Consider the following 12277-nt stretch of genomic DNA (forward strand, 5'->3'; position numbering starts at 1 on the left):
TAATGGGGGTGATGAACCTGGCCAGGGTTTGTGAAACCCACTGGGGACTTGCATCTGAAGAAGAAGTGAGGTTCTTACCCACGAAAGCTTATGCTCCCAATACTTCTGTTAGTCTTAAAGGTGCCACGGGACCCTCTGTTGCTTTCCACGGGGGAATGAGTGTTACAGGTCCCCCCTTCTGTGAGGATCTGCAGAGGATTTGTGTTGTTGCAGTTCCAAGCTATTGGAGTTTTGATTCTGTAGCTCATGCTGTTACCACTGGAGGTCGTGGGTTCAAGCCCTGGTGTGTCACCGTAGAGGGAGGTCATCTAGAGTTGCCAGGCATCTGGTTGTCAAAAAGGAACCCTGGCAGTTCCAGTTAGCACTGCTGACGGGGCCATTAAAAGTCTGGTCGGCAGTGCAGCGGGGCTAAGGCAGGCTCCCTGCCAGCCCTGGCTCCGTGTGGCTCCTGGAAGCAGCGGCATGTCCAGCTCCTAGGTGTAGGGGGCGGCCACCGGGACTCAGCGCGCTGCCCCTGCCCCAAGTGCCGGCTCCACAGCTCCCATTGACTGGGAACTGCGGCCAATGGGAGCTAAGGGTGTGGCGCCTGCAGCCGCGGGCAACACACAAGGCCCCCTGGCCCCTCCGCCTAGGAGCTGGACATGCCGGTTGCTTCTGGGAGCCACCTGAGGTAAGCGCCGCCTGGCTGGCGCCCACACCCTGAACCCCTTTCTGCACCCCTGCCCCAGCCCTGAGCCCCCTCCCACACCCTGAACCCCTCATTTCTGGGCCCACCCCAGAGCCTGCATCCCCAGTTGAAGCCCTCACCCCCTCCTGCACCCCAACCCCTTACCTCAGCCCAGAGCCCCTTCCCATACCCTGAACTCCTCGGTCCCACCCCTCACCCTGAGCCTGCATCACCAGTGAGGGTGAGGGAGAGCGAGTGACAGAGAGGGCGGGATTCAGGGAGCATGGCCTCAGAGAAGGGGCAGGGGAGGGGTGTGGTCTCGGGGCAGGGTTTTTCGGTTTTGCACGATTTGAAAGTTGGCCACCCTAAAGTCATTGCGTTTGTTCAGTGCTTTCCTATGCAGCGATGGCCTTTGGATTGTGTGGGGGAAATGCAAGCTGTCGAGCTCCTGCGGAACGGAGTCCTTTTGGGTCAGGGCCCCTTTCAGCAGAGCCACTCGCCTTCTGCTTTCTATCCTGTGCCTCTGTGTCTTTAAAAACTCATCTCCAATCCCCCTGGGGGTTTCACCTCCTGAGTCCAGAGGATTAGACACACCCAAGGGCAAACCTCTGTGAATGGTAATGAGCTAGGGACTAGGCCAGCAGGGTCCAAGCATGCTCAGAGGGGCCATCATGATTTGCTTACTAAAGGCAATCACAGCTGGCTGATGGGATTAGGGTTTTTTTTTAATCATTCCTTCTCCCTCCCGCCATCCATTATTTGTAAATCTGCAGAGCTGGACGCCTCTCAGTGTAAGGTCGCTAAATGCTGTTCTAAGCTTCCGGAGGTGTGGTTGGATTCGGAGTCAAACAGGTCAGTCTGGGACGATGGGGGTGCGCTGTGTAAATTAACAGGATGACATGGCTGTTCCATCTCCCATCACTCTTCGGAAAGAGCAGATGTTTTTGCCCCAAGTTTCCTCTCCGTTGCCTGCTGCTCAGTGACCGTCCTCCACTCCAGAGGTGGCCACTTTTCACTGCCGCTCACTTTGGGGTCCTCCAGGCGCATTTCCTGCCCCTAGCATGTCTGGAATGGCATGTTCTCTGCTTGGAGCCTATTGATGTGATCCCCTCGGTTCCCTTTGTGTAATTCCTCCCCAGAGATTCCTCGTGGGATCGGCTGGTTTCTGGCAGCGCCAGGGGCTTGACGGCTGCACCAGTCTGACAGGCCGCAGCGCCTGGGAAGGAACTCTGCTGTTAGACCCAATCTGTGTTTAACTCTGACACGTCAAAGCAGGGTGGGCGACCGCTGACAGGTGACTTCAATAGTTTAAAGGGAAAAACGTGTCTCTCTCTCTATATATATATATATATAGAGAGAGAGAGATATTTCTCTCTAAAGCAGCCGTAACCCTCTCCTCCCCAGCTCTCGCCTGGGAACTTCTGCTGCCATCTGCCCCCTGGAGACGCTGCAGCTTTTCATGCCTCTCTCCACTCACTGGCATTCAAAGCAGAGCCCAGAAATAGCTCACCAGGAATGTGGATAGCTGCCGTGACCAAAGCAAAAATGCAGAACCCCTAGGAGCTTGTGCCTATCCCTCCCACTGCCAGCTGTTCAGTGGATTTGCTCTGGGGTGCCCCCTGTTGTTTCCTTCTGCCCTCTTCCCCACGGATATAGAGGGCCCTCCGGTAGTGGAGCCCATGTGCCCAAGGTGGATGCCCCCAGTCCATGCAGCCTAGTTCTTTGGGTGGCTGAGCATAGCTGGGTGCCGGGTGCATGGGTCAGGGGGCTCTCCTGGGGTGGGAATTCCTCCTTCCCTGTGAGGCAGGGAAATTATTGTCCTAATTATAGAGGGATAAACTGAGCTCAGGGATCGTCCGTATTACAGTCCTGTCTTCCGTCCCCCCGCTGTGATCAGGGCCCCATTGTGTTAGGTGCTGTCTGTGGCATAAGAGCCAATCCCTGCCCTGAAGAATTTACAGTCTAAATAGACAAGCCAGACAATGGATGTGTGGGTGTGTGTGGGGTGGAATATAGTCCCCATTTTACAGATGGGTAATTGAGACCCAAAAGGATCATTAAGTGACATGCCGCAGAAGACCAGAGACTGAATCTGGTTCTCTTAGGCTTGGTCAAATGCCTTAACCACAAGAGCATCCTTCTAACATAGTGACTTGCTCATGCCACAAGTAGGTGGTTGAGCTGGGACTCGAACCCTCACCTGTGCCTCCCACCCCTGTAGTGCTGCTCCAGAGAGGGTGGTTCTCCACTCATGGATGCCTAGTTCACACCACTGATGAGAGTGGAGTCACACCTGATTGTCACTGAAGAGCCGGCTAGGTCCAATCTCTGGCATAGACTCATAGAATATCAGGGGTGGAAGGGACCTCAGGAGGTCATCTAGTCCAACCCCCTGCTCAAAACAGGACCAATCCCCAACTATTTTTTTTGCCCTAGGTCCTTAAATAGCCCCCTCAAGGATTGAACTCACAACCCTGGGTTTAGCAGGCTAGTGCTCAAACCACTGAGCTATCCCTCCTCCATATTGGCTGTGTCTATAGGTGTTGCTATAGCTTCACTGCTCCAATACCCAACACTAGCTAGATTAAAGCTATGCAAAGCTGCAATCCCAGCCCAGGGTTGCAGGACGGACACAGGCTATGGAGAGGAGCCCATCCTGGATGTTCCAAGTTGCTTACTGGGCTCCCAGGTCCATTAGGAGCTTGGAACACTGAGCACATGGAAGAGAGAACAGCCAAGCAACTATTGGGATGAAAATAATCCCCTCGCTCTGTAGCCAGTGCGGAGGCTGGAATCTGACTCATCCCAGCACCTCCGGTGTTGTCATCTTCCCCGGAGCAGCTCGCAGCACAGAATGCCAGGTGTCTGGTGCGGCTGTCTCGGCTAATTAAACACGCTCCCCAGCCCTGCGGAGAAGCGAAGTAGCAGTCGGGGGTTAAAGCTCCCTCGCCCATAGCTTGTGCCTCACTCTGTGTGGTAGTGCTGAGTTTGACCTGTGAGGTATGTTCTACACTTTTTTTCCCTGCTTGTCTTTTTACCTGGGAAATATCAGATAGTAAATCTCGTCTGCCCTGTTTTGGCCAGTGAGATGGACTTCATTGAAGGGGCATAGGGTTGCTTTCAATCTTTAACAAAGAGCACTTTTCTCCCAACTGAGTGCCAGTTGCTTGAGTTCAATTTGGTGCGTAAGAAATGCATCAGGACGAGCTGTCTCTTTTAAGAGAGTTGAAGATCAGGCTCCCCTATGCCAGGTGCAGCCTGCTTTCCCAGGTGGAGTGACTACCACCGTGGGTCACGTGATGGGAGCTTGTGACTAGAACCAGGCCTGCTCTGGGTAGATTGAACACTGGCTGAATTCAGGAAGAGAGCTGGCTGCGAAGATGGCAAGGGGACAACTCTCAAAACCTGCCAGGCAGAAGGCAAATAGACACACCTTGTGCTCCCTTCTTCTGCAAGTCACCTTTTCAAGCGGTAATTTCTCTTACTAGGTCTAAATTTCTTGCCTTGTTCTGCAGCCTGCACAAGAAGCCCATGGAGATGATTTGCCGTGTTATGATCAGGCCCTCTTCCAACTCTGGGTGCTCACCACTTGCCCCCTCCCGTAGAAGGGCTCTCTTCCTCTGCTTTAAGAACATGAGAACGGCCATACTGGGTCAGACCAAAGGTCCATCTAGCCCAGTGTCCTGTCTTCCAACAGCGGCCAATGCCAGGTGCCCCAGAGGGAACGAACAGAACAGGTAATCACCAAATGATCCACCCCTCGCTGCCCACTCCCAGCTTCTGGCAAACCGAGGTTAGGGACACCATCCCTGCCCGCTTTACTCTTTGGGCCTGGCAGTTCAGAGCCCCGGCACCTCTGGGCTTGCTGCATCTGTTATGAATGTAAAAAAATTGCTTGAGCCCCGGCACCTCTTTGCTTACAAGTCAATCACTGTCCAGAAGCAATGATTGGGAATGGAGGGGGAATAGCCCTGTACTGAAAGGCAGATGGACTGGATAATCCCATGCGGCTTTTCTGTCTCTAGCGTCTCTGAGCTCTAAATGCCGCAGGGCGGCAATGCGGATGGAAGAGGGGGCCTAGTTGGCTCCCAGGGTAGCTAATGGAGTGTGGACCCTCCCACTTGTTAGACTGGCTCAAGCTGGTGATGAAGGTCAGAGTGCCGCTGGGTGGCCTGCGTTGAATGAGGCTGATGCAAATAGGGTGACCAGATAGCAACTGTGAAAAAACAGGACAGGGGGTGGGGGGTAATAGGCGCCTATATAAGAAAAAGTCCCCAAAAACGGGACTGTCCCTTTAAAAATGGGACATCTGGTCACCCTAGATGCAAGTATCCATAGCACAAAACCACTGGGAGCTGCTTTGGTCCAAGGACAGAATGGGCCGTGGAGACTGAACTGCCGTAGAGGTGAGCTCACGCTCAGGAAATGCTGCAGATCTGGGGGAGAGGGAGCTGAAGGACGAGCTCCTGCCCTTGTAACGCTTCCCCATCACCGGCTCACTTACTTGCGGTGGTGGCCGGTACCTGAGTGTGACCTTGAGACGTTGATCATGCTGCCCAGGAATTGCTTGCAAACAAAAGTGACTCATTAAAGGGCAACGGTCACTGAGATTAGCCATTAAACCAGTCCCGAGTCCTGGGAATTAGGCCCTGCCCAAGGCTCACTAGTTCCAGGGCTGCGCTGTTCCTGCATTTTGATTTTATTTATTATTTCAGAGGGGAAAAATCCCAGCATGTGTGATTGGATGTGTAGGTGAGATCTGCTCCTGCTTTCCCATCTGCCCAGCTCACCAGACCCTCCTCCTGGCTCAGTACAGTAACTGCCCCACTCCCTCTCCTTCCCCTCTGCTCTTGTCCCTAGTCTCTGCAGCATTATAGGAGCTCCCCTGATTCCCCACTTCCCCCGGCTCCTATCTCAGCCCTGCCCCAATTATTTTCTTCACACTCTGTATAGCAAACAAGCCCCTTCCACCTCTCTCCTTGTCTGCTGGTGGGAAGGAGTGAGAATCGGGCCTGCAAGGATTTTTAGCTGGCTGTTTGGAGAGGAGACCCAGTTCTCTCTTTGTCCCTGGCTTAAAGGTGACATGACAAGGAAAATGGAGTGTGTGCCCTTTTTTTATTTGCTGCTTTTTGGTGGTCTGAAAAGAAACTTGGTAAAAATAATAAAATCTGGCTTGATTTGTTGTTTTGGTCCACTAGAAATCCAGGTTTCGCCTGCCCCGTGCGGGCTCGGGAGGAGTGGAGAGCTGGTGCAGTGGTGACACCACAAGAGTTTGAGAGTGAAAGTGGAGCTATTAAGAGAAGGGATTTTAGTCAGATGATTTCAGACTTTGGTTTTGCTAACACCTGTTTAGATTCATAGCTTCCCAGGCCAGATTGGGATCATCAAGTCTGACCCGCCCCTGTATAACAGGCCAGAGACCTTCCCCCAAATAATTCCTAGAGCTTTTAGACAGACATCCAATCTGGATCTGAACATTTCTAGTGATGGAGAATCCACCACAGCCCGCGGTAAATAGTTCCAGTGGTGACTTACTCTCATGGTTAAAAATGGACGCCTTATTTCCAGCCTGAATTTGTCTAGCTGCAGCTTCCAGGCATCGGATCGTGATGTGTCTGTGTCGTCTAGATTGAAGAGCCATTACCAAATACTTGTTCCTCATGTAGGTACTAATAGATGGGGATCAAGTCACCCCTTAGCCTCCTCTAACTCTAATGTCAAAGGGAACTCGCTAGGAAAGTTTGGGCACCTTTGCTTCATCAGTTATCCTGCAGGACTGCATGGTGCACATGCAAAGCCACGGGGCTTAAACTGGCCATTCCTGATAGGTTAAACCCCCCCTCCCCATCCCTCTTCTCAGGCCTACTTTGTCCATCAGAAAGATGCAATCAATAAATAAAAGGCCATGGGCCCAATTAGAAAAAAATCCTTTCCAAGTGGGGCGGAAGCCCTTGGCCAGGCTTTTAAAAAGGGAGCTGCCTGGGGATTCGGAGGCACCCAACCTGCAGCCCTTTAAAAGAACTTGATTGCCAGAAAATGCTAAGTAGTCAAGCTCTGAGAATCCACGCCCCTTTACCATGGGCAGCAGGTAAGGGTGACCAGATGTCCCGATTTTATAGGGACAGTCCTGATTTTTGGGTCTTTTTCTTATATAGGTGCCTATTACCCCCCACCCCAGTCCCGATTTTTCACATTTGATGTCTGTTCACCCTAGCAGCATGTATAAGAGGCCAGGGGAGGCTAAGCATCCCCCCAAAAGGCCGGCCAAGGGCCTTTACGGTGTCTCGACTTTGGCCCCATCTGAAGACCTTGGCCGGCTGCAGCCAGGTGTGCGGTGCTGACAAACAGGGGCTGTTCCGCTCGAGTGTTCCCAGCGGAATTTTAATGGCACCTTTAACCAATGAAACCTCCACCGGCTTCTCTCTGCCCGGGAGGAGGAAATGGAAGGCCAGCGTCTGGGGGAGGTTAGAAGAAGGATTTAGGGAGACAAATGGAGAGGAGATGGGGAGGGGAAGGAGAAGCCATAGACAGTAGCTGGTAATTGTATACTGATGCCTTTCATAGTGCGAGGCAAGGCGAAATGAAAGGCTCTGGGGAGAGATCAAAAGAAAGTACAGAGAGAGAGAGAGAGAGAAAAAGAGCAAGTGAATGAGCCACGGAGAGGGATGGATTCCTGATGAGCCAGAATTAGAGGGTTACAGAATCAGCTGAGAGGCAGCTGAAGAAATAAACAGTGGCTCTGGGAGGAAGGGAGCAAACAGACAGGCGGGAGGAGGGGGAAAAAAGCCAGAATAACAAGGAACCTTAAAGCCGAGAGCTGGGAAATTAGAGCAGCCGGCAGTGACTGTGTTTTTGCACAGGAGGCAAATTGGGTCGGGGTTGGGGGGGGGGGGGGGGGAGAGATTTGTGCGGGTGCAGTTTGCAGCGTGAGAGCCCTGGTCTCTGTGGAGGCAGGAGACGCAGCCCCTTCTCCTGCAGCTCTCTGCCCCGGCGGAAGGAGCATCCCCGCACTGAAGTTGCCTGATGGATTACAGAGCTGCTGCGGACCATCACGTTTGCAATGGTAATGTATTGTCTGGGCGCGGAGGAACACATGGGAGACAAGCTGGACGACAGGAGAGGCAGGATGGGCTTGTGTCCCAGGCTTCAGCCTGGGAGATCTGGGTTCCGTTCCCGGCTCCGCTGCAGACTCCCTGAGAGATCCCAGACAAGTCAGCCAGGGCAGGTTTGCACTTAAAAAGCTGTGCTGGTGCAGCTGTAGTGAAGACGCTCCTACGCGGGTGGGAGAGCTTTTCCCATCCACCTCTGCCAGAGGCAGTAGCTATGTCCATGGGAGAAGCTCTTCTGTCTGCAGTGGGGGTTAGGTTGGTGTAACTGCGTCGCTCAGGGGTGTGCGTCACCCTGGGCCACGTAGTTATTCTGATGTACATTTGTAGTGTAGACCTGGACACAGTCTCTCTGTGCCTCAGTTTCCCATCTCTAAAGTAGGAACAATAATCTCCCCTGTCTTTCACTCTTGTCTGTTTCGATTGTAAACTCTTCGGGGCAGGGGCTCGCTCCTGCTCTGTTTATACGGCACCTAGGATGGTGGGGTCCCGATCTCAGCAGAGGACTCTCGGCACCACGATCGTAGAAATAATAATAATGAAATGGCTGTGAATCCAACTTCCCTCTCCCCACCTGGCTGAACCCCAGAAGGAACAAACAAGATTTTCCATTGTTTCATGTCGCCTTCCGCAGAACGGAGGGTAGGTTTATTGAGTGCTCAGGGAAGGTCTGACCCCGGAGCACGTGTGAGTGGCTATCTCCAGAGAAATGAAAGTGGTGTCTAATTTTAGTTTAGGTTTGGCAGGAGCAGCAGCTATCTCGGGAAGCCTGGCTTCCTCCATGTGGTGTCACAGGATTGAGCGTCCCATGGACGAGGCTGTTTGTATGCTGTTCACAAGTGGTGGCCGAATACTAGAATGGGTGCAGGCCTCTGGATCTCAGTCATCAGTGTGTCATGGCAGAGGCTACATGGAAGTCCCCGTGATAGAGCCCTTTCAGATTCCCCTCCCCGATTTGTGTTTTAATGAGTGTCTCCTTACAGGTTTGAATGTGGTTTCAAACTCTTTCCAGGGTAGGGTGACCAGATGTCCCAATTTTATAGGGACAGTCCCGATTTTTGGGTCTTTTTCTTATATAGGATCCTATTACCCCCCACCCCCTGTCCCGATTTTTCACACTTGCTGTCTGGTCACCCTATTCCAGGGTTGGGATTGGGGTACCACGCCGCAGTAGCAGAAATGAGTTTGTCTGCTACTGCCCTCTGCTGGGGAGAATGTCCGAAGGGCTTGTGTGTTCGCGTGGCAGAGCAGTCTCTGGAGTTCACCAGGCAGCGGCCTGGGGCTTTGAGCTGTAGGATGGGAGTTCAATCTCTGAGGCTTGTAAGTATCCATTAGGCTACCAGCGGTTCTCGTGTATTAGGAGGCATTATGTCTAAGAGCAGGAAGGTGATGAGACAATGGAGAGGAATTATTCAGTGCGATCCATGATTTTATGGCAGACATTGACTCCCTACTGACAAGGCAACATGGAGGCAAGGTTCCACATGGCCCCAGAGCGGGCACTAGTCATTCTGATTGGCCTCATGTAGGATGCAGGGCTACATGCTGGTCGGTCACACCCACTGAGGTCAGGAGAGCTCCTCGGCATGTACGCGGGTGTCAGCGGTTTCAGCATCGGGCCCACAGAATGGAAGGGAGCTGGTTAGGGACATTAAGCAGGTGGGTGGGAAGGCCTGAAACTGACCAGCTCCGCCTTCCTTTAAATGTAATGTCCTGTGGTGACAGGAGATGAGGGACAGGCAAGAAAAGCATCAGTTGATTGAGAAGAGCTGCACAGAGGGAGGGGTGTAATAGTGCAGCCTGGTGCATACGCAATACAAAGGAGCCGCAGACTTAGGGCAGGGATGCGAGGGCGCTGGGAGGACTGCAAAAGTGTGTGTGGGGGGGGGAGCCACCAAAATGGGCCAAATGTGGGTGGTGCTGAGACCCCACGCGCCAAGTCACAACACCACACACTCCCAGCCACCCGTCTGTCATCGCAGCAGGGAAGGGGGTCTGTCATTATATCACCCAGCTCTGGTCAGGGGACAAGGACCCCTCAGAAGTGTGTGAAAGGGGCGATGGTTGTTTGGTGCCATCCCCCTTCTCCGGCGCCTGTGCAGGGATGCCAAAGAGAGCCTTAGAGGGATGGCACGAAACAAAGTGGCTATTGGCTTGCAATTTGATAGGGCAGCTGAGAAAGTTAATGTGACTTTGGGCTTCATACCTGGCTGGGTCCATATTAGGGTTTTATGGACCTGTAATTCTCAATGGGCGCAGTTCCACCTACAGTGGCAGACCCTGTAGTGTAGCTAGGGTGTAAGGCTCACCATGGTAAAAACCCCTGAGCCTTAACTACACTAGAACGTCTGCTATTGCTACGATAGGTGGAGCTGAACCGGTTGGGGAATTATAGTGGAGACCGGGCCATAGAGGCTGATGTTGTGGAGCAGGGACATGATGATCCGTTCCATTGTGGCCCTGGTGGGATTGCAGCTGGATCATTGCAGTCCATTCTGGGCATTTCAGTACAAGACAGATGGTGCTTTGTCGATTTCACACAAGAGAAACATAGGGCTAGACCAGTGCTACTCAGACCTCAATGGATCAGGAGTCAAATTAGCCATCAACACTACCCAAAAGAGCCAAAGGAGAGTGAATTCATTGTTTCACTTACTAGAGCACTATATTCCCTAGCCTCTGTTTGCCAGAGGCTGGGAGTGGGCGACAGGGAGTGTATCACTTGATGATTCCCTGTTCTGTTCATTCCCTCTGGGGCACCTGGCATTGGCCACTGTCAGAAGACAGGACACTGGGCTAGATGGACCTTCGGTCTGACCCAGTCTGGCCGTTCTTATATATTCATATTTAAACAGTATAGTAGGGGAAATATTTAGTTTATATATATAAAATAATACTTGGTCAGTCATTTTGCTGTGAGAATTATACACACACACACACACACACACACACACACACACACACACACCGGTATATAATTACTGTATATATATAATTATCACAGCAAAATGACTGACCAAGCATTATTATTTTATCAACTACAATTGGTTAATAACATAGTAAAAGCCTCCTGATTGGCTAATAACTTAGACTGGTTCATCATTAAATCACACAATGTTTTACTATCACGTGCTGCAAAGAGCCGCAGGAGGTGCATTAAAGAGCCACTTGTGACTCCCGAGCCTGAGTCTGAGTCTCACTGGGCTGGAGGGACAGACGACTGGGGGCAGATGAAAAGAACAGGACAGTCTGGAGAAGTAATGGCCAAATGGGGGAGAAGGGAGGAAGGATGATGACCAATTTACAAACTAACTGTTGAGAACAGCGTATGCTGTGTTGTTGTCGCTGTGTCGGGCCCAGGATATTAGAGACACAAGGTAAGGGCGGTAATAGCTTTTATTGGACCATCTTCTGTTGGTGAGAGAGACAACCGTTCAAGCCACGCAAAGCTGCTTTCCAGATGTGTCCTTGTGTAACTGGCAGCATCCAAAGGGTTAAAGCTGAGTTAAAACGGTGATGGAACACGGCTCTGTTTGCTCATCAAAGAAAATGCTGCTTAAACAATCTAGAAATGGATTGTCCAGCACTTAATTTGCTGGAACCGGCCTCTCTTAATTCAAGAAATAGTTCTTTACGAATCCTGGCTGGGTGACAAGACAGATCCAAGGGCAAGATGTGCTGAAGTATCAGCAAAGAGCAGGCCCGTAAATCAGCGGGCGGTGGGTGCTGCTTTGCAGACAGCCTCCCCGCAGCACTTTTCGTGCCATGTCTGTTGATGATCAGAAATTCTGCCACTGCAGAGGGTTTGTATCCCGTGGCTCCGTACGGCTGATTGCTCCCCGGCCCGAGCAGTTTCATGAGCCGTGCGCTGATGCAAGGAGCAGTTGACATCTGAGACACCTCCCTGCCCTTCCCAACCAGCACCCTCTCCAAGTTAGCATTGCAAACCCCAGCGGGGAGCATGCCCTCCCCAGCCAGCATCCACAGGTAGGAGTGAGGAGCCTGGCTCTGCCAAAGACCTGCTGCCGGGGGCACGTCACATCCCCTCTCCGTGCTGCATTCCCCCCCTGTGGACTATTGATTAGGGTTACCATACGTCCTCTTTTTCCCGGACATGTCCGGCTTTTCGGCACTCAAACCCCCGTCCGGGGGGAATTGCCGAAAAGCCGAACATGTCCAGGAAAATGGCGGCTCTGCTCCTCCCCTGACTCTTCGGCTCTGTTTAAGAGCCGGGCTGCCCCAGCGCTACCGGCTTCGGGCAGCCCCCATGCCTCTGGACCCTGCACCGCCGGAGCCCGGGAGGGGAAGTGCCCGGCTGGGGGCGCAGGGTCCGGAGGCAAGGGGGCTGCCCGAAGCCCAAGCGCTACCGGCTTCACGGTTTGCCGGGCAGCCTCCAGACCCTGCGCCCCCGGCTGGGCGCTTCCCCTCCCGGGCTCCAGCTGCGCTGGGGAAGTGCTGGCCGGGGGCGCAGGGTCTGGGGGCTGCCCGGCAAACCGTGAAGCCG

General features: G+C 52.8%; 1 protein-coding gene across 5 annotated transcripts in view; it reads left to right on the forward strand.

Annotated features, from left to right (window-relative positions):
• EFR3B (EFR3 homolog B) overlaps window positions 1–12277 on the forward strand; it is a 161917-nt gene that overhangs the window by 31892 nt on the left and 117748 nt on the right. Inside the window, exon 1 of one of the 5 annotated variants that reach the window (XM_034766786.1) lies at window positions 1439–1519. The exons of 2 other annotated variants lie outside the window; for them this stretch is intronic. Coding sequence is in view for 2 of the 3 variants with exons in the window: in XM_034766780.1 (XP_034622671.1) it covers window positions 7691–7730 (40 nt within the window). In the remaining variant the exon portion in view is untranslated. Of the gene's footprint in view, window positions 1–1438; window positions 1520–7605; window positions 7731–12277 lie in introns of those variants that run through there. 2 more of the 5 variants (XM_034766780.1, XM_034766779.1) reach the window with 2 other exon arrangements.

Source organism: Trachemys scripta, chromosome 3 (assembly GCF_013100865.1).
Source record: "Trachemys scripta elegans isolate TJP31775 chromosome 3, CAS_Tse_1.0, whole genome shotgun sequence".
NCBI lineage: Eukaryota > Metazoa > Chordata > Testudines > Emydidae > Trachemys > Trachemys scripta.